The sequence below is a fragment of the Sinocyclocheilus rhinocerous genome, unplaced genomic scaffold (assembly GCF_001515625.1).
Source record: "Sinocyclocheilus rhinocerous isolate Xijiao unplaced genomic scaffold, SAMN03320098_v1.1 scaffold77, whole genome shotgun sequence".
NCBI lineage: Eukaryota > Metazoa > Chordata > Actinopteri > Cypriniformes > Cyprinidae > Sinocyclocheilus > Sinocyclocheilus rhinocerous.
This window is the reverse complement of record NW_015635045.1, coordinates 439137-463292: the sequence shown is the minus strand read 5'-3', so window position 1 is coordinate 463292 and position 24156 is coordinate 439137. Positions and strand designations below refer to the sequence as shown.

Below are 24156 nucleotides of genomic sequence, written 5' to 3'. Positions count from 1 at the left end.
ATGCTGACACCCACCGTAGCAGTTAGCCTGGGCCCATGGAGCTGAGCATAGAGTACGGCCTCCTCAACCTGACCTCTGATCCCCAGCAAGGCGAGCTCCAGGTTGTGCGCTCCGGTGACGATGTGCGTGAGATCCTGCAGCACGTTGACGTACTGTCTCCAGGGGTTGTGGAGCTCCGAGAGGCTGGCCAGGCACCCGCGCATGACGTTGAGGCAGTAGCCACTGCACGCCCGGATCAGGGTGAGTCCACGGCAATGAGAGCAGTAATGCATGCGCACCAAAGCGCGACTGCATTCCTTGGACAACTCTGCCGTATCTGTAATGTTCATCACTTCCAACCCCACGCCGAGCGCCAGGCTGAGCACCCGGCCTGCCCGCAACGCGCTCGCAAGCGTATCTGCCATTGCTTTTGGGTGTGGCCCAAAGGGGTTAACGTCCTGCCTTGTCATGCGGAGACAGTCGCCAAGCTGGTTTCCATTATAAGAGTCCTCTCCAATGCTTCCAGCAATGCCGGGATTGACAATACGAGTGTGGACTAACGGGAAGAGACTGTCGAAGAAACAGTGAACGGCAGCTTCAACAGAGATATTGCCGGTGCCCTGGAGGAAGCGAGAAAGGTCCGTGAAGAGGCAGGCGATGTGCGGGGAGATGGATGACATGAGGGAAGAGTATGTGGTCTCGAACAGAGAGGTCAGGTGATTCTGAGAGAAGGTGATTAGAGACTGGAACGTATCTGAAAGAGAAGTTGAGATTTAAATGAATGTGTATATAAGAAAAATCAGTAGTTTTAAAATAAAACGACACACACACACACACACACACACACACACAGTCTTAATATAAGCTCTAAATTTCATGAATACCAACACACACAAAGGAGTTTTTTTTTTACCTGAACGTTTGGTACGATGAATGACTCTCTCCAGCCCTCTTGTGTGTTCATCCCTCCATCTGCTCTGTGAAGATGAAGGAATACGTTTTTTTTAAATATAGTGCAGAAGAATAAAATTAATTAATGGTGCTGTTTCAAAGCATTTTACATTTTAACTCCAGCTTGAGTTTGAGCCAAAACATGATCAATGAAATGAATCCACTTCTTCATAAAATAAATGTCACCATGCACACACACACACACACACACACACACACTTTTTCCTGCCGCGGCCCTTTCTCTCTTCTTCTGCTCTCTCCTCGTTTCATTCCCCACCACGCACACACACACAAACACACACACACACACACACACACACACACACACACACACACACTTCTGCTGAACGACAGCATAATGAACATAATGTGTGTGTGTGTGCGTTGAGAAACCCTGTGGATTTACAACAGTAAGACATTCCAATAGGATGATCCAGTACACAAACACAGACAAAATCACATAAACTTAATGAATTATTTAGAAAAGAAATACCTTTCTTATCATTATCTCACATATGAAAAGAGTAATAGTGCTGCAAGCCTTACACACACACACACAGAGAGAGAGAGAGAGAGAGGAAGCAAAGACATTTTCACTAAATTGATGAGGTTGGGAGAGAACAAACTTTCTCTTCCTTTGTTTCTTCATTCTTCCTTTATTTCCTTCTCATTCTTTATTCTTTCCTTCCTATTTTTCTTAATACTTTCCCCTTCTTGCTATTTTTTTTCTCTGTCTTCTTTTCATTCCTTTTTAATTTATTTTTTTCTCTTTATTCATTAATTTTTTCTTTTCATTTCTTCATTCCATTTCTTCTTTCTATTTTTCTTCCTTCCTTTCATTTTTCTCCCTTAATTTTTTCCATTTCAGGCTTCATTCCGTCTATACATTCTCCCTCCTATTTTTTCCCTTTCTATTTCTTTCTTTCTTCTCTTTTTGTCTCCTTTCCTTGCTTATTTATCGTTATTTCAGTTCTTCATTCTTTGTATGTGTATAAAGCACTACTATTGTAACTGTGGGCTTTTGAGATTGCAATAAGAGGATGTTAAGGCAGACGGTGGACACATACACACACACAGCTCATCATACATCTTATATTCGGGGATAACTATCAGGTCAGGATACTTCAGGACAGTTTGGAGTTCCCATGTATGTTTATACACAGTGAATGAAAAGGTTGAGAGAAGAGTAACTCTGGGTCAGTTGCAGTAGCACATATCTGTGTCTGTGTCAGTAAGACAGAGAACATGACCCTGCTGTTCTTCACAGTAGAATCACGTTACAAGACCTAGACTGTTATTGTCATCTTCATAGTTTTTCTTTTTTTTTCTTTTTTGATTGCAGGATTGTTGAAGGGAAAGGAGTCTGAATTCACACACACTCACACACACACACACACACACACACACACTTGTAGAGCAGCGTTAGCGGGGTCATGCAGCTGTGTCTGTGTAAAACTCACATTATTTATGTGATTAGAAAAGCCACTAAATCACAAAGTTCAGCCCCAGAGTGCTTTGGGTGTCATGTGTATTCATGCATCCACGTAAAACATTAAAGCGCGAATGTGAACGCGAGTATGTGTGTGTTTTAACCGGTAAGATGACACTTTTAGATCTGTAAACACCTTGCTGTGTCACACTTTGTTTTTAAATCCACTGTGTGTTTGAAATCAGACACTCTAAGTCTTCCTGCCAGAGGATGTTCCAGCCTTTGGACATGATGTTCTGGCTCAGAGTCTGTATGTGTGTGTGTGAGAGAGAGAGAGTATTGAAAACATTTCTCCAAGCTTACAATGATTTTCTTATTTGCAATTATGATACGCAACAAAAGAAAGTGAGTATGGAGGTTTAATTACATGTACTTTAGGGACCAAGCCGACCCTAGAAGTTAGCCAAATCTGACAAAACCTGCCTTTGGGGACATCTGAGTCACCATGAAACGTAAAAGGGATTTATAAATAAAGCAAATAATGTGTTTCCAATATTAAACATGTAAAACGTTTTATTTTAGACGTATGGTTTGGGTTAGTTTGCAGTAATTATAATTAGCTTTAAATATATACAATAGAGGTCTACGGTATGTCCTCATTTAGCAAGACGTGTGTGTGTGTGAGAAAAAGCTCTGTGCAGTCTAGACCTTGTAACTCGACTCTAGTGTGAGACATCTCATCTGTCTCTTTTTTACACACACTAAACAACACACACAAACTAAACAACTGTACACCAATCTCTTTCTTTCTTAAAGGTCATTAGAAACTTTGTCTTTCTGCAGTATCACAAGAGATGCACAGTTGGATTATTTGGTCTTTTGAACTTTCTATTCATTATATAATACATGGTTTCCACAAACATATTAAGCATTTTCATCATTGATAATAAGAAATGTTTCTTGAGCACCAAATCAGTGTATTAGAATGATTTCTGAAGGATCATGTGACACTCGAGCCTGCAGTAATGACTGCTGAAAATTCAGCTTTTTCATCGCTAAAATAAATTACATTTGAAAATATATTAAAATAGAACACAGTTATTTTAAATTGTAATAATATTTCACAATATTTCTGTTACTTTTTACAGTACTTGTTTATATTTTACTTCTGTCAAAAACATTAAAAAAACTTAAACTTTTGAACGATAATGTACCAAATGCATGTATACGATCAAACTGAACCATACTGTACAAATGTTACCAAAACACACTAGAGGATACAAGTTATAGAGAGAGAGGGAGAGAGAATTGTCTTTCTTTAGACCACCCACAAACTGATTGGTCAAATGCTCCATCAAGCTAAAATTGCTTCCCTCAAACGTGTGTCCGCATGTGTGTACATTTCTTCATGCTTGTAAAACAAGAGATTGTGAACAGATAAACGCTGCTGCATGATGAATACGTGCGTGTGATTAGTTTGTCAGTTGTCACCGAGGACAGATACACTCACACCCTCATACATACACGTGTGTGTAGACTCACACATTACACATGTGTTGCTCTGAAACAATATTTATAGTAAGGGTACGTGCTGTATGAGGCCTAATTTATTTCTGTTTGAATTGTATGACATTGCTTGTTGAAGAGGTTGTGTATGTGTGTGGTCTGAGCTAACGGTAGCATCTATTCCACTCATACTTATTTTGACATTCTCCATTCTTTCCGCTGACAGCTGGAGAAAAACGACCTTTTTAATCAGACTGACCACACACACATAATCGCAACACAAACACAGCACAACACAAGAAAGCGTGTGTTTCACATTAATACACTACACTTCATTTACATTATTCTTGCTTTTCTGAAACATTAGGGGCAATTCTTTTTCGAAACTTTCCCTCTCCACAAACAGTTTTAACCTGTTGTTGACCTGTTCTGACACAAGAAAAAAAACATCTCTCGTTAAAAAACTTCTCACAATGTAATGTGTTTTTTATTGTGTATTTTGTGTCTGGGTCCAAAGTTCCACCCTTCTTCTTTGCCCCTGCTGGTCACTTTTCATTGTGGGCTATTAACTAGGTCTGAAATGCATTACGTTTATTACCACCACTAGCACTCACATGATGAATTCGATTCTGATTCACAAACTCTCAATTTGATTCCAATTCATTTAGGCATATTTTGGTTATACTGTCCATTCTGCTTACATATGAAAGAAATCCTCTCTCATCTAATGCTGCAAGTTATAAAGGGACCCTTCTAATTTGGTAAAAATATTTGTATTATCATTTATTTAACATATATTAAATCAGCACAATCCAAAACTGCTCTGTAGTTATCAACTGATGCAACTTTAATTTGCAAATAATTTCTTGTGCAAAACTAAAACGGTTACTATACAGTATGTGTACAATTATGAACACTTAGGAATTCAATTATGAATCATGAACACTTCAGTCATAAACCCCCATGAAAGAGTATGAAGTTTATCTTGTTTGAATGATCGTGAAGCGGATTACACTGTTACACTTTGATATATGTATTTGATTCACTAAAAACTATTTTTTTTACTTAAAAGTCTACTAGTTGGACAGCTTTTACCTTACGTAAACATTTTTCACCCATATTATTAAAAAATTAAAAAACTGTGTCAGTTTGCGAATAAGAGTGAGAGACCTTCACAACAGTTACACCTTACGTAAATAAGTCATTATATGTGGTGCAGAGATAATATGGGTGAAAAATGAAAACGTTCATATCATGCATTGCCATAAACAGAGTAAAAAATACCAGTCGGAAGTCTGAATCACGTCGTTTCTGTCAGGCTTTGGGCTTCATTTCAGGGAGGTTTGCAAGAATTTTGGCTTGCACTGTGTGTGAACAAATTTTGTGAAAGAAAATCATTTAGTGTTCTTTTTTTTTTCACTTTCGCATAATAGCAAAATCTGGCTATTACAGGTTATTACATAAAGACGATGTGTGGTTCACTGATGTGCATTTAAGTTTAGAAAATTACTTTCATTGCAACCAAACAAACTGAACTCTGATGTCACATCGACTCAGATGCGCACAAAAGATCTATTATGAAAGCGCTCAATTATTGTGTTTTTAGCAGTACGTTTGTTTTTTGCAAATCATGTCAATTATCACTTCAGGGACGAAACCCTCAAAGATCAAATGGTCAACCGCCACAAGATACCAGATGTACAATAAACGACTTTAAAATATTTCAATAAACCATCCACATATTGTTGATTGTCCTTTAACATAAATTAAACACTGATGGGTAGAGATCTGCTGACAGAATGGCGTGATAAATCCTGAACGTTCTAGAAGAAGTAGGGAAATAATGTCAGGATGGATTAAAATGTTTGATAGTTTGACATTATGACCCAATCACAGAGCAAGACAACACTCGCTTTGAGCAGATGTTCTCATTGTTGAGAATGACCGCAGTCCTCCTGGACCAATGAAGCTCACTTGACATCATACAATTAAACTCCTACTGAGAGATACAATCCTCTCGAGACACACACACAAGCGTGTGTATGAAATGTGTATGAAAGTGTTATGCTGAATCTGAATGTAATCGAAAAACATTGCATATGAAGACGTTTCGTTGACGTGGGCAGAAAAGACATGTGCCAATAATCAAGTGGAGAATCTGACAGACTGCAGTGGTAGGTTAGTGGTTAAGGATCTGGGCCTCTAGCTGAAAGATTGGAAGATGTATTCCAGGAAACTGAGAGTTTCTGAGATCACAGCCAGCTCTATCACCATTACAGTGTTGTGAGAGGCAGTTAATCCTACGCCGCTCCAGTGGGACCATCTCTATGACCGGTCAATCATAAATCTCACGTCATCACCATCATTAGACAATCATTTGCTGCTATTTAAGCCAAGAGTTTAATAATAAAAATGACATAGCTAGAACCTCAATAAATATCGATAATTAAGTTGTATTGTGTCCTTTTCAAACGCAGATGAGCACAAAATCTTCCAGCACGTCAATGACATTTAAATGTACAAGAACAGAGCAGAAGACAGTTTTGCCCTATATAAGAGCAAGCACCGTAACCATCAGAGAGCATGTAAGAAAGGGGAAAATGTGGGCAAACCAAGCCACGTTTTGACAGGCATCTCAAAAACTGGCCCAATTTACCTGAAATTACACAGAGACACTATATTTTCAAAAGTTAAAGAGGATTGTAAAGTATTCTAGGGTAAGAGGGTCAGTGAAGTGATGCTAATTTTTATACAGACCTATCAGTTTATTAAAAATACATAAAATTGCAATTCATACATTGAGGATTATTATGAACCTATTCTATGATGCCTTTAATTTTTTTTAATTAAATAACCTACTCTTTGGTCACATTGTCAATAATGAGGGAGATGTAATTGTCCTGAAATAATGAGGAAAAAAAGACAAAAATGTTTCACTGATCATTATTTAAAAACTTGTCAATGTCATAAGGACTCATTAAATTCAAACTTTTGTTAAAAATGGTATAAGTGTTGTCAAAACCATATGAAATCAAAACGGATACAGTGAGTAAGCTAGATTTTTAAAAGATCCTTATCAGACGCTGTCATCTCATTAATACAATAACGACATACATACTTTTTTGTGATTATGTTATATCCAGAGCATTTACACGATGTTACGGTTCATTACACAGAGGAGCACATGACTTTATAAACAACTTAGATGATGGTTTAAAAGAAAAGGCTCTGGTAGAGTTTGAGCAAAGTATGTCAAGGTTGTCGAACAGTTTGTTTCAGTTTGCGAATAAGAGTGAGAGACCTTCACAACAGTTAATGATGTCACTCCCTCAGTGGAGGGATCTTTTTACCGTGGCAATCTGATTACAGCTCTGCTTGCTTTGGCTAAAGAGCACATCAGAAATCAAATGTTCTCTGGCAAGAGTTATATTTTCTCAAACACACACACAAAGTGTGTTTCCGAGCACACAATACTGACTGGCAGGTCAGAGTGGTATTTGACCTGATAGGAATGCAGACTTGAGTTTGGTACAGGACGATTTATGAAGTAAAGCACACACATCCACTGTATGGTAGTTAAAAGGGCTGGTAGTACTGTAAAACACACACACACACACACACAGAAAGAAGAGTGGCAGACCTTATGTGACAGTGGTCTCAACATGTTCTCACCTCATAAGTGGTGAGTTTCTCCAGTTAGAGGGCAGTGTGACACACACAGCTCGGACAGCTGGATGTGTGGTTTTACTTGTACAGCTGCAGCCCATCTGGGACCAACACTGGATGAGATGTGCATACACACTCACAAACACACACGTACACAGACACACAAGATGCAAACTGTGATAAACTCTAACTGGCCTCTTTATCAATGGACCCCTTTCTTCTCTCCTGTTATATCTACATATCCTCACGTCACCTTGTCTTCCTCCAGAAGGAATGTTCTTATTATTATGAAGATAAAATAACCAGATAGACTATTAATATGATTTTATTCATAGGTTTCAAATCCAAACTATGAGCTAGCCTTTGGAGAAATCTGGATAAACGAACAAAAATGGAAACACAAGACAACCTTCTGATGACCTACTTGCTCTTCGGTCTACAGATTTCAGTGTTGAAGCTGATCAAAGCACGTGTTCCTGCTTTGATACTGCTGTTAGTGTTGGATTCATTTCCCTCTGTCTTTTCATCTATTATTGCTCTATTTCATGTTACATCCCACGGGAGAAAAAAAGCATTATATCACCATTCCAACATGCAAATAATAAAATAAACTAAAAAAAACATTAATCTCCAATGCAAGCTGATCACAATAAATGTGTCATGGATATGTCAGTGATAGCTTGACTCGAATCAAAAGTTGGCAAGATATTATCAGATCACATCAGAATGCTGACTGAGAGTGGCAGTCCTCCATGGAGGGGAAATGTGCTTAATTTTTATGAAAATAATTTACAGTACAATAAATGGACCCCAAAAAATAACTTATGTAAAATTTAAAATATATTTTATTTTGATATATATTTTAAGGGGTATCAATACAAATTTCCAATTCAATTCTGATTCACAAGCTCTCGATCGGATTGGACTCGCTTTGAATTCCAATGCAGAGAAGGATTTGTCAGACTATTTGAAAAAGTGAATCCTAATTTAGTGAGCCATTCTGAATAATTCATTAAGATTGGCTCAAAAGAGTCATTTGGTCATGAAGTAGATGTAATGTGGGGTATGGGTTTTGTTTCATGTTCATTGTTTTCATGTCTTTTATTTTGTCTTAGTCATGGTTCCTGTCTAGTCATGTGATTTTGTCCTTTTGTTGTGTTTGTTGTGGTAATTGTCCTGTCATGTAGTTCTCTGTTTGCTCATTGGTTGGTTTATGTCATGTGACCCTTATTGTTTAGTATAAGTAGCCCTCATGTTGCCTTTGTTTCTTGTCTAGCTTTGAACTGTGTAACCTGCTGTTGGTGAGTTGAAGTCTGTTTCTGGTCAAGTCTGTTCATGCCATGCCAAGTCAAGTCTGTTTCAAGTCAAGTCTTCGTTTGTTTGTATTTTGGATTACACTCTGCTTAATAAAACTGCACTTGGGTTCATCCACAACTTGCCTTCAGTGGACTTTAGTTATCGTTACAGGAGACTTCACTGGTTGTGCTGTATGTTGTCACTAAAAAAAATAACTTCCTAAGAGTCATTTGTTTGTGAATCGATTACACCAATTTTTATGTTGCTAATTACTTTATGCAGCTGGAAAGGAAAATTTAAATGGAACAACTTAAACAAGAAAGATGCATTTTGATGCAGGGCTCTCATTACAGTCACTCTGGAATGCAATATCAATCTCAAAATATGACTTCTTTTGTCATGGGACTGTATTTGGCCACGGTGGTGAAAAGCAGTGAGGGAAATACTGGCATGTAAGTAAATGAATGCTCATAAGAGTGGATCTCCAGGATCCTGAAGCTTCACTTTCCTACACACAGTTCAGTGAACATTCACAAATGAACTAAAAAGCAACCTTTAGGCCTACTATTCTAAACATTTAACAACACACATACATGTGACCAAAACAATGCTTGTGCCTTGATAGAGACAGTATTCGCTTACATTTACATATTTAGCAGACGCTTTTATCCAAAGCGACTTACAATTGGGGAATACATCAAGCGATTCATCGTAAAGAGGTGAATAGACATAGGAAGTGCTCATAATACCACATTTCAAGCATTGTTCAAATAAGTACAAGCTAGACAGGGGAAGATTAAAGAAAAGAGCTTCTCTGTGATTTAAAAGCTCACTATCGCCGGCCTGGGCAGAAGATCAGTCTGTTTCCCTTCTGACAAGACAAAACACCAAATGAATTAAACAAAGGCTCTGAAAACACACAACCCCAATTAGAGCTTTGTTCAGCAGCAGCAAATGATTCAACTGTTATGATTAAGAGGTCAGATGCAAGAAAAAGGAGAGATAAAGAGGCAAAAAGAGAATGAAAGATGTAAAGAGCTGTTTTGAAGATGTAGTCAACAAACGGACAGAGCTGCCATTTCTGAAAAACAAATCTTACTCAAATTCACACGCACACAAACACGAGAATACAGATGCCTTGGGTTCCACTGATATTGTTGGATATAAATATACATTTACTCACATTACACACTCTCACAGTGCATTCTCGCACAGTACAGCAGCGAAACACACCACACTAAAGATTTATTACTGGGCTGCATATTTGTGGCCAACCAAACATTAGAGTTCATAACACAGTAACAAAGGAATGAGAGGAACAGCCATTATGCCCTCTATTACAGTAAACAGACCAATATCCAATTTGAAGAAGTCTGTTCTTCTAAAAAATACTACTCAGCAGAAATTTGTGGTTCTGCAAATACTGTTAGAAAGTAAAATAAAGCTGATTGAAAACCAATTAATTTTCCTCATTTAACAAACCAAATCCAGAATTTATAATTCTGAACAATTAGCGTCACCAAAACGAATTGGAAAAATAGCCCCGCCACCATTTTACATTTCAACTCACTCCATTGGTTGAGCCAGAAGTTGACACATCAGACCACTCAAACAAACAGAGCAATGTTTAAAAGCACCAAAGATCTGCAGTGTTTACACATTTCGGGAAGTCATCCTTGGAGCTGTCTCTGCATATTATCCTGGGATAGCAGAAAGTATGTTAACAGAAAAAATAGGCCTATACAGCAGCTTCAAGTAGAGATGAAAGAAATATTAAAAATATATTTACAGCTATTGCACTGAAGCAAGCAAGCAGCAAAACTGCAACAAAGCCTAAATCATAATCGTAATTGCCAGATATGAATTGACGTACAACTTTTGCTCCCAATCCAATCAACCAACACAGTTTCAAATCAATACAGGAAACATGTGGCGACAGCAGTGAACAAATGTGATTCATGCATTCCATATTAATGCAAAACAAACTACAGATGTGTGTCAATAACCTATTGGTTCCAGTGTATCAGACACACACTCTTCAGTCTCTCCATTGTATCATATTGCATATTGCTTGCAGTTTGATTGTTTGACCACATCATGCAGCCCTGCACAAAAAAAAAAAAATTCTGTTGTTTACTCGCCCACACATGCATGTTATTATGCTGAATGTCCTTTCCATATAGGTGAATGACAGTGGCACTGTCAAGCTCCAAAAAGAAAGAAAGAAAGGAAAAATTTAAATCGCATCATATGACCCCTTTAAACAAAATATAAAATACTGTGAAAGCAGTCCATATGACTAGGATAATATATCTAAAATCTTTTAAAGCAAGACAACTGCTTTCAAATAAACAATAGTAATAATAACAGTAAATGTATATTAAAATTAATTTTGCATACATTGTTGTGTTGACAATACACACAATAACAAATGTAATTTGTATGCAGTTTCTGTTTATCCTGTGGTGTGGAGTAAGAAACACTTCCAGTATATGTAATCGAAGAAAATCTTACATAAATCATAAAAACACCAGATTTGAGGTTTGACAGCTATCACATAGCTTCAGAAGACTTAGCGTATGAATCATACAGACTACATTAACGGTACTATTTTTTCTTTTTGGAGCATGACGAACTCAGTTCGTATTCACTTCTTTAGACATTACGTTACATTTCTGTTTAGATGATATGAAGAACAGTAAACATGAGCTGGTTGAGAGAGTACGGTCTTCATGAAATGCTGCTGTCCCTTCTGAGGGTGGATCTTGAAAATCCAACATGTAGAGTAGTACATATCTGGTTAAATTGTACATATAAAATTGAGTTCATTACTTTTTGACAAATGCACTGAAGAAGCAGTCATCCCCGCTCTTGCTGCTATATACAGAGCTCATGGTGGAATCCTCAAAGACCTTCGCTAAACTTGAGCAACATCTAAAAACTATTCCACCCTCCCATGAATACTGCCAAATGAGAGCAGAATGTGCTCCAGAGGTTGCAATCAGATCAGGCCATGACATTAGACTGAGTTTTTGGATTCTCAAAAGAGCGATCCAATGATGTTTATGTGTGAACACCGTAAAACATCAGACCACAAGCCTTCCCAGAATGAAGACAGAATCTAAATATGAATCTAGAAATGTGACAGGGTCAACTGGCAGCCTTACGCACGTTCTCAAATTGGGATACTTTGTCCTGACGTCCATCACAGCTTGTCTGAATAAATGCCACGGAAAGGTCTCAAATTTGTCCTTGGCACATTACTTTGATATCTAGAAGACTGCAAGTGATCAACAGTCGAACAAAACTGCCAAAGAGAGAGAGAGAGAGTGTATGTGTGTAGTCACAAACCTATTCGCCCTATTAAACTTTGTCTCATCCGTGCACAGTCAAACAATTTCTGCCTGTCATCACTGTAGCTAAGCGACAACTGCACCAGAGCCAGCGTAAGTGTGTGCATGCAAGTTTGTATGTGCTAGCATACAAGTATTTGCCCTCTTAACTAAAACCAGATCCTGGGCTCCATTTCCTCTCTATCTCTCTCTCTCTCACAAACACACACTCCAAGGGTCGTGTGTCTGGTGCCACAAGTGGTTTGTAAAGTGAGGCGTTCCCGTTTGTCTGAAGGGTCCTGAGTGTTTGGAAGGATTAATACCAGCTGATGAACAGAATACAGCAGAAAAAAAATTAACAGCTGCAGAAGGAGAGAGAGAAAATCAAGGACAACTCAAAGAAGTCGGTTCTGTCATCTGTTAGTCTTCACCTCCGAGCCTCATCTAAACCTCTCTGGGTGCACACTGTTTCTTTACAAGCTAAATCAATAACATACCACAAAATTACACACACCACAGTACACAAACACACATGCTAATACAGACATGTCACATACACACACATGCACACCAATGTACACTAACTACTATAACACATTTGTTCTTAACTAACCACTTAACCATAGTCATACTCGCTTTCACCATAACTAACGACATGAGACAGTCGTCAGTGTGACCAGACTGAACCTAAAGGCTACTTTTGCATTTTCTTTGTGGATTTTTGGAAATCTGCAGTGCACAGACAACAAAAAGTATCTAAGACACTCATACTGGTAGCTGAAAGCATAATCATATTATCCAAAACATTTCATTAACAAACATGCACGGGGTGGGGAATGTGTCAAGCTTTTGTGGAAATCTGCGGCGCTTTCTGTGAAGCTCTGTGCGCACAGATCCCATGTGGGCCTGGCCATCACTAACAAACTCTTGCGGCTTGGACAACACACACAGACTTGTACGCATACATCACAAATATTTATCCTGAACTTAAGACGGAAAACATGTAAGCAAGAGATCACAGAGGCCTCCACATATTTCTCAAGGATTACACGTCTCAGCGTGTGTGTTGTGCCGTGTTGTATGCAAACTATGACAGCTTCAAACAAAAGGCTTGGCTCATCAAGCACACAGAAGAATGAATGTTTTTCTCGCTCCCATTTTTGTTTTTCCTCAATCCTTCTCTCATTATTTCTTTTCTCTGATACTTTTTCCTCCATATTCATCCTTCTCATTCTCATCTTTGTGGCGTGAGTCACAAGAGCTGGCTTTAAACTAGAGAAAATTAACCTTTGTGTAACACTGAAATCCCAGTATACATACACACTGATGAGGTCTTGTAATGAATTCATGAGTAATATATGAAATCATGAGTAATGGATGTAATACAATAGTACCAACAGACGTGGCAACAATACTGTACAGAGCAAATAGCTTTGATTTTACTCCAGCGAGTATAGAACAATCCAACTTTCTATACAATGTTATTTTATTACAATCCATTACATGGCCATTTACACCCTGAATTCTATACAGGTCTCATTTTAAACACATTTTATTTTCTTTAGAGATTTGACAGCAGGCTTACACTTACAGTGTATGACTAAATGCAGAGCACCAGCCCAAATCAAAAAAGTAAGGACACACATGCTTTCCTCAGTATCTAATGCTGGTAAAAATAGCTCACACAAGAAGGAAAAAAGAATCAAATAAAGAAAGGTAGAAAGAAAGAATATGGATGGATGGACAAAAGTGGATGTGAATAAATCATTCTTTTTAGTCATATCTTTTCAATGAAAGAGCTGATCTACTTCACAGAACAGGTCTGAATGATTCAGATTCTAGAATCGGATCGACACAATTCTGTAGCTCAATGTTCCAGTCACAGTAAAAGCTTATAAGCTATTATATAACCCATAATGACTTACATTTCAGGCTGTTTCTCAAAAAAATTATTGTATGGGACAGGATCATAGAGCAACCAGGACAGTCCCCAGAATTTCTTCTTTTGTGTTCCACTTAAGAAAAGCAGTTGTATGGTTTTGGAATGACAACGGGGTGAGTAATGACAAAATGTTCATTTTTGGGTGAATTATTCCTTTAAAGAGAGACAAAGACTGATAAATAAAAAGACCCACTTTTTATTTATGAATGTATCATTTTGGAGATGTCATTTAGTTCTCTGAGACTCTTTTTAAACATGCCAGATGATTTCTGCTCCAAACACCCACCCACCAACTCACACGCAAGTTTGGCTACCATGATCACTCGTACATTCACACCATCATCAGTCTGGCTTTTTAGAACAAACATTAAATTAACATGTGATCTAGTGCCTTTCAAGAGAAATGTGTGCATACGATCACGCACATACGCGCGCACACATGTGCCTGGAACGTGTTCAACATCTTGTTCAATGCTGGAGCCGCTGCTCCACCTTTTCAATAGATTTTGTGTTGTTAATGCCTGACTTTAATGGCTTCATTAAAACACCTTAAAAAAAAGAAACATTTTTTCCTCTTGAGACATTGTGGGACACGGGAGACCTTGGGATAATGCTTTAAAGTTTCATATTATATATTTTTTCAAGACATCCAACTTCAAAAGAAAAGTGCCAAAAGGCATCACTTCAGCAACCAACTGCAGAGACAGGAAATACCCGAAATCAAAAAAATAACAGGCACTTTCCTCGTTCGTCCTCCAATTAGAGAGCTGCTGTCCTGACCCCTGACCTGAATGGGTAGATGATGCCATTGCAGGCTTGTCAGGTGGTCAGAAAGAGCAGTGCTGATCAAGTGGTTAGTATTTTACGTGCGAGCACAGCGATTCTGTCGAGGGCTTGGTGTCGAGGCTGGGCCGCACCTGTCTGCAATTTGGCACATACTCTTCTCCACCTGCTCTCTTGATTTATTCTCTCTCTCGCTGACTTTGTTCCCCCCTCCTTTGCTCTGCCTGGTGTAAAGGGCTCTGTGTTGTGGCTTTTAAACAATTCCAATTTGGGACAAACCACAAACCACATGAAAGAGCGAGCAAGAGATAGAGAGGCTAGTGAGAGAGAGAAAGAGAGAGAGAGACACATCTGCTCAACAGCTTGACGAGCACTCAGATGAACATACATCTTTTGGACAGAAGGGAAGGAGAGAAAGAAAGAACAAGATGAGGAGAGACAGACAGTGTTTTGTGTGCATGCATGAATGCATTTATAAAAATCACTGATAGTTTTTTTTATTTTTGAACCATTGATAACTCATGACGTCATGATTCCTTTATCAAATGGATGACAACAACACTTCTATTCTCACTAAGCCTCTCTTTCAATAACAATCATTTCATAGACCCTAGGTGTGCGATAATGACAAAAGTGATATCAATATTATCTGGAATTTTGTTGATAACGATAATTAGAGGATATTTTGCTGAGCGTGTTATTGTGCTGGTATTTTGGCAGGTTTAGGACTGCCGTGGACAGCTGACTCCCAAAGCTTTTGATATTCTTCATATTCTGTGTGTTAATTATTTTGCAGGAGTAACAGAATTAAAATTTTCCAATAAGTTTAAATCGATTTTTTACCTTTTATGGCCATTTTAACCTTTATAAGGCCATTTTTCTGACCTAATTAAATGTATGCATCATCTTTTGTGTCAAATTCTTAAATGTAATCAATTGCCTAAATTTAAATAGTAAGACACTATAGGGCAGTTACAAATCAAATGAAATCAGTATCAACAAAATGTGTTTGCAATGCAGAGGTGGCACAGAAGCTGCGTCTGTGGTGTTTAAAGTGGTGTTTAAATGCATTTACACAGACATTTGCCTGGACATTTAATGCAGGATATGAATGCAGTTAACCTGCAAAAATAATGTTTTGATAACAAAATATTCAATAGTGATATCTGAAATGATTTGTGGAAAAAAGGGAAAACACACTTTAAATATAAACCTAAAATCACCAGTAGGTGGCAGTATTTGGAAAGCATGAACACTAGATGTGCTCGGCCAGTAGTCTAACCTACGTCTCATAGTGTATACGTGCACTCTCTGGGTGTGTTTTTGTTTGGTTTTTGCGATATACTCGATAATGTCAAATCGCATATTGTTTAAACAACAATTATGATAATATCGTAGACGATATATATCGCACAGCCCTAGGCCCTACATATTTATACACCAGAGAAACGTCCTTATTTACCCAAATTCATGTTAATTTCCAGAGTCTTGCTAGATATATGACGCAGGGCATCGGTCTAACCAGAAAAACATGAACAATCATCTAAGCCGTCATAAATCAATGATATAATCTCAAAGGGCATGCCATCTGTATTCAGATTCATATCATTACTGTCAGCCTCACTCAAATGTCACCATATGTAAAACAGCATATTGTTCAACAGAACAGATTCATGAACATGTAAGTGAGGCCCCTTGCAAAGTACGCAGTGTTTTTATAGCAAGAGGTCAACCATTTAATTTACATTTAATTTCCTGTCAAAAGGACCATCTCAGAAGGTGGTCCAAATATACAGTATGAATGGAAAGTTTACTGAGGCCTTATGTAAAATGTATTGGTTGACCCACATATGTTTTTTTTTTGTGGCAGATGCCAATGTTTTAGAGAGCAGGGTGAGAGCACTACTACTATTATTACTACTAATAGTTACTAAATAGTTAGTTACAAAAATATTTGGATATAAATCACTTGAAAATCAAATTTAAATCAGTTTTTTTAAATAAAAAAAATAATTTTGTTAAAAAAAATCTTTAAAATAAACAATGTATACAGCAACTTCTTGATTCTGTAATCCCATTATGGCAGTAACCAACAGTGCACTCAATAATCTTTTAAGTCTGTATGCACTGGGAATCAAACATCCTCAAATAAAGACCAAGCAACACTAATTTTACATTCAGTAGTACACAATGAACAACATAAATATAGCATAGCGGTAAACTGGATATAGAGAAGAATAGTTTTAAGTTGCTCGTTCACATCAATAATACACAAGGCTTGAATCATACACAATTTCACACGGACTAACCTTCAGGCATAGAGTACACACATTTTTATACAGGGTACAATGCACACTTTAGAACAGGTGTGCCCAAACTCGGTCCTGGAGGGCCGGTGTCCTGCAGAGTTTAGCTCCAAGTTAGACACACCTGAACAAGCTAATCAAGCTCTTACTAGGCATGCTAGAAACTTCCAGGCAGGTGTGTTGAGGCAAGTTGGAGCTAAACTCTGCAGGACACCGGCCCTCCAGGACCGAGTTTGGACACCCCTGCTTTAGAAGATCTAACAGTTGGATTCACCAATGTTCGAGAGATTTGTGGAATTAACTGTTTGTTTTAATGATTTGTTTAGATGATATGTGTATTTTTGAAATGCAGACAGTATATTGTTAAACATATTATAGTATTTACCATTGTATTATTAGACAGAGAATGGGAGCTCTGGTGCATCTGCACTCAGGCGCTGCGTTCTCGGCACTGTCAAAATAAAAGTCCCACCTACCAAACTTAATTTAAGTTTATTAAATAATTGTAGAAAATGCTGAATGCCAGCCAACATAATGGCTTCATATCAGTCAACCAATACAAATGTGAACCAAAATATATAATTTCACTTCAAAGAAGTCAGAATTGGAACTAGAAACTGCATCTCTGAATCAATCCACTATTAATATACACATTTCACTGAATATTAATGCGATATGCAAGATATTAACACTTAAAAAGAAAAACTGTTACTGAATTAAAAATGTGCACAATATGGAATATTGGAATATTAATCTGTAATATTAAGTGAATCATGAAGGTTCTGCTTGATTCTGAACGGAATTCTGACATAGTCTCAGATTCAGAAACTGTAAAGAAGAGAACAAAACTCTGAGCAAGAAATTAGGAGGGTACAAGAGCATAGAAATAAAAGAATCTATCTATGATTGTGAATGTCACCTTCATCACTCTTACTCCAGCCTCATCTGGATCAGTCTCTTTTCAAACACACCCTATACAGATGTGCACATCCACACATACAGATTAGAGCAGGTTTAGATTATGAGCATGTTATCACATATGGATTACATTATTGAGAACAACGTTTCATATGATTCTCAAAGGACCATCAAGAATATGCTGGTAATGACTCCAAAAACAACACAAGCCTCTGCTCTCATCTCAAACCACAGTGAGGTTCACATATCACAGACACCGAGATAGATTGTCCTGTTTAGTCAAGCTTTCATTCATCTTCCCTTCTTTTTTCCCTACCTCACCAAATGGATGGAGGTTTCGTCAAAGGCAACAAATGATCAAATACTACACCCACACAGCTGTGCTTAAATTAATTTAACATACAACATCTAAACTGCTTTTATTCAGAGGAGTCCTTTCAATGGAGTGATAACAGGAGGCCTTGTCAAAATATACACACACTCATGCATGACCTTTCAACCTCCACGCTTAATGACAGATCATTGCCTGGTCACAGACAATGATGTTTGTCTGGAACTCTCTCAGTCGGCGAACCCCAGGGTGAACCAAACTCATTTAGAAACAGAGGGAATTACATTCCCGTGTAAAGAAACACACACACCCACACAGACATCAACAAGGACGGAAACCACCAGGAAGCACAAACTGCTGCGGAAAGTTTAAATCACCACAACAGAGACAAAATACAATATTAACAGATACAGATGCATACACACCCCACAACAGAAAGACAGAGCATTCCTCACAAATGCCAAGCAGGACCAGAATAATAGGGGTTATTATACGTACAACGTCAAACAAACACACACACACACACACACACACACAGGCTTTTACAGACAGACTGACATGCACACACAAAAACACACAAATACACACAGGCAGCAGACGCACACACTGGGTTACTTGGGGACAGCCATGCTAAAAATGTGGCAGTGTGTTCAGACTCCAGTCACAACCAATATAAGCTCACATTAATCACAAAGAAACCTTTTTAAATTTCAAAAGCTTTATTTATTGACAGAGAGGCCATTGAGCTGTTTCTAGTTGTTTTTGAGGTGGCAGGGCTTGTGTGAAGGGTCAGAGGTCATGGGTCATTTAGGATCTGCCCTGGGTATTCAAGTTACAGTGAATATGATAAAAACGAGAAGTGAAGTCACTACCCACCAAAAAAACCCCTGAAAAGTATTTATCTGCCACAAAGACACTCAACTGAGAAGCTCATTTAGGGTGATATCAATAAACACATTTGAACAGATTTATACACACACACAAGTTATGGTGTTTTTTGTATTTATTGTATATAAATCTGTGGTAAATATGTATGTGTGTATATATATATATATATACATATTTAATACACACATACATATTTACCACAGATTTATATACAATAAATAAAAAAAATAAAAAAACACCATAACTTATATAACCAAGTCAAAAACTTTAATGAAGTCTTTAACTAATTTTGTATAATTAATTTAGACAGCGTATAATTACAAAATACAATGTGTAATGCTGTGTGGGCATCTAAATGAGGGCCGTGCTTCAATGAATCTGATTTTTATCTGGTTTATTAAAATTGAATCATCCAAATGAACTGATTAACTAAAATAATTTTGATTTTTCAATCTAAATTAAAAAAAATATATATATACTGCTATGAAAAGGGTTGAGCTATACTCACACCACAGAAAAATGAAGTTACATCGCTTTCTATTCATCTAGCTGGTAAAAAATATTAATGTGCCTGCCTGATCTGACTTTTAAAAATTATTATCATTGGTGTGACCTACTGTAGTCAGGAAGATTCAGTCATCTATCCATCCATCCATCCAATCATCATGCCGCTCTAAAGTGTAACTTTAAAGCTTTGGTTCCCAAACTTACACATCTGTGTGTTGGATGCTGTCTGAGACTCCTTAAATAGATCCAGCTGTTTAAAGTAAAGCCATTAAAGTCATGCAAACATTCTGTTTCATCAGAGCACAGCTCTCTAACACCTGTTTGGCTGAGGTGAACCCGCTCTTAGATCTCTCATTAGCACACACACACACACTTTTGTAATCAGTCAGACAGCAGCGCTCTGGGATATATGGCTAACGCTATATCAGATCTAAGATGCTGATCAACAAGCGCATTCCTTACTGCTAACTCCTCACTGCTAACTCAAAGGACAAAGGACTCAGGCTAACACACTGAGCGCATGTGAGAAACTTGTGTGTGTATTAGTTACAGTGGTAAATAGTTGAATGGAGAGTAATTAGAGTGTGGCTGACTCCATCCATTACTGTAATATCCTGTCGAGGAGGAATCCCATACCTACAAAGCTTAATAAGGAATAGTATGTGTGTGCATTAGAGAGCTCACACTGCGATCTGGCCACATGCCATAATGCCTGAGAGAGAAAGAGAGAGGTTGATGGGGAAAGTATTCCCTTCTTTTTCCCATACTCTCTCTCACACACACAAACTCTAACAAAGGAAAGGTTTGATCTACACTGTAAAAGAAAAGCTGGTCTGATCCTCTGTAACAGGTATGACCTTCACTGAAACACAAGCTGGATGTGCTATAATGAGACACCAGTAGCATTTTCACAGCTGAGTATTTGATGTATGGACATACATAGATATAGCGCTATTAAAGTTATGACCAATAAATGGCCGAAAGTACATTTTATACTATTTTGTATGAAGAGTTTAAATATAAAACACAAAAAAATGTAAATGATACAAGCAAAGTTAGCATTAACACTGTTGAGAGAAGCACAGACTTGGGTAATTCACACACGCTTAATCTCTCTCTCTCACATAACTGCATTATGCATTACTATCAACAGCTCAAGCCTCCATTACTAAATCTAAAATGATGTTTTGGAATTAGCAACGGAGACGTTGGAAGAGATGCATAAAAAATTAATCCTACTCACAAGCGTTTTAAGAACAAACAGCGGAGTCCAGGACAACTAGATGAGCCCCAGAGACATCCCCAGCGAAGACCTCGTCATCTAGATCAGGGGTTCCCAAACTTTTCCATTCCATGACCCACCTAGACAAGTATAATCTATTTCATGACCCACCAAAATATTTGAGATAAAAAAACAAAACAATTGACATTACTGTAAGCTTAAACTTAACAAAAAGTTTAATATGCCAGAAACAAAATATTTGAGATAAAAAAACAAATCAAATGACATTACGCTTAATCTTAATTAAAAGTTTAATATGGCAGAAATTAAGTATTTAAGAAAAAATAACCATTTTATTTTATAGTACAACTGTAAAATTTCACTACTAATATTTACGCTTTAATTTCTTCATTTACAGACGTTAAGGAGTCTATGAAACATAAAAACTCGAAACACGCTCACTCCGGTGCGGCTATGAACTGTAATCCTTAAACTCATCGTGGGGTTCAGCGCAGAAAATGCATGATCCTTCCGTGTGTGTAGGGGAGAGCGGAGCACAACCAAACACTTTTTTTTTTTTAGCAAAGCATAAGAAGCGAAGCAGAACTATCTAAAACAGTGAGAGATTAAACAGTGGAGATTAAAATAATTGTGAAACAATTGTAAAAATAATAAACAAATGTGTCTCATTTTAAATAAACACTAAAAACCGAGATGACAAATTTACTTCAGTCAGAAATTTAAAATTAAGAAAGTTAAATAAATGATCAACATATCTTCAAAAGATTTTTTAACTTTGGCACATTTTTTTCTATATATAGAGATGACATGGCAAGGAAATAATAGGAAATTTAGTTTAATTTTGTTATGCTAGCGTGTGGAAATGTTTAAATCTTGTAGTGTTACAATTAACCCTGCGTTTGTGCCCCACTCACTCCATACATGTGAAATGCTTCTTACAGACTGTTTCCTTATTGGTGGGTAGCCAAATGCATATGAAGGAACGAAAACAGCGCGGAGTTCAAACAGACGATATAAATGAATTAACATACCTGAAACAGTTTTCGTAACATTTGAATTTTCCGGTGTATGCAATCTCATGCAGAATACAGCGCAGTGAAGTGAGTGAGTTTCATCTCATTAATAATGCGAACCGATGGAGCCCTTTAATAATGACGTCGCTCTGAGACCTTCACTGTTATTACAACCCGTGTGCTCCCGCGCTTCAAAACACACAACGCATGTTTTAAATCGCAGACTTAATTGCGATTCAAAAATCGCACTAAGAATATCGCAATTCGTAATTAATGTTGGTATATCGTGCAGCCCTAGACTGAACTGTGTGTGAGTGTGTGTGTCATTGAAACGCAAATTTAGCTGCAGCCAAGTGACTTTGTGCGTTTTTTCTCCATTTCTGTCACCGATGGAGTTTTGGTTCCTTGCCACTGTCGCCTCTGGCTTGCTAAGTTGGGGACACTTAATTTCCAGCGATATCGTCAACTAGATTGCACAGATACTATTTGAACTGAACTGAGCTGGACGATGACATCACTGAATCAATGATGAACTGACTTTAACTGAAATTGAGTGTTTACTGTTGTCCTTTTGTATTATTATCACACACTATTTTTCCTATTTAATACTGTAAAGCTGCTTTGACACAACCTGTATTGTTAAAAGCGCTATATAAATAAAGGTGACTTGACATGTGACGTTTCTTCTTTAAATGTGTGAGTGAACTGGAGGCGGGGAATAGTAACTATAAATGTAACACTTATATATAGGGATGTAACGATTCACTCAACTCACGATTCGATTCGATTCACAATTTTGCTTTCACGATTCGATTCGGTTCACGATTTTATTTAATTTTTTTACATAATGAGATTTAAGACAAATTATAAATTAAATGTGTCCTTTTATTATTGCTTGGACAAAATGCTGCACATTTCTTTGTGAAATTGAAATATAACACTATAATAATATACTAATATAGCACTTGCATATTATTGCTCTTTTGTTGGTTTTGGACAAAAGCTTCTGGTAAATGACAAAATTTAAATATAGTGTAAATGTAAATAACAAAACTAAATTGAAATTTTAAAACAAGCCCCAAATAAAATAAATAACACAAATAAAATAAATCTCTTCATATAAAAAAAATAAGGCTTTGACTTAATTGCGATTCAAAAATCGCACTAAGAATATCGCAATTCGTAATTAATGTTGGTATATCGTGCAGCCCTAGACTGAACTGTGTGTGAGTGTGTGTGTCATTGAAACGCAAATTTAGCTGCAGCCAAGTGACTTTGTGCGACCCAACTTGTTCCACTCTGCGACCCACAGTTTGAAAACCCCTGATCTAGATGGCCATAAGGCACAAGACCACGGGAACCAGATGAGTCCTCTGCACAATCTGACTTTGCTGCAGCCTGGAATTAACCTGCTGGTTTCGTCTGGCCAGAGGAGAACTGCCCTCCCGACAGAGCCTGGTGTCTCCCAAAGTTTTTTCTCCATTTCTGTCACCGATGGAGTTTTGGTTCCTTGCCACTGTCGCCTCTGGCTTGCTAAGTTGGGGACACTTAATTTCCAGCGATATCGTCAACTAGATTGCACAGATACTATTTGAACTGAACTGAGCTGGACGATGACATCACTGAATCAATGATGAACTGACTTTAACTGAAATTGAGTGTTTACTGTTGTCCTTTTGTATTATTATCACACACTATTTTTCCTATTTAATACTGTAAAGCGATATGCATTATACAGAGGCAAGATGAAAAGAAAAAATACCATCTAAACTTTTCTAAAGACAGTAAGTTCCCCTCAGACATACATTCATATAAACTCCTACCCCTAATTGAATCGTGATTCGCGAATTTCACTCAATATGCTACTTCTTATGCTACGGCCACCAAACTACTATTTACATTTAGTCTATTGCTGAAAAAAAATACTGCTAGTGTAAACAGAATTTGTCATAATTTGCACTAGTGTAACTAGAATATATCGCTTTTTCCACTTAGGCTACGTCCACACGAAGCCAGAGCTTTCCCTATCCGATCTTTTTTTTCTCCTCGTCTCAAGAAATATCTGC

The 24156-nt window shown here is 37.5% G+C and overlaps 1 protein-coding gene across 1 annotated transcript in view; it reads right to left on the bottom strand.

Annotated features, from left to right (window-relative positions):
* Positions 1 to 24156, bottom strand: part of LOC107746346 (ectodysplasin-A-like) — a 40326-nt gene that overhangs the window by 9336 nt on the left and 6834 nt on the right. The window contains exon 2 of the mRNA XM_016560502.1: positions 893 to 956. Coding sequence (XP_016415988.1) covers positions 893 to 956 — 64 coding nt within the window. The remainder of the gene's footprint in view (positions 1 to 892; positions 957 to 24156) is intronic.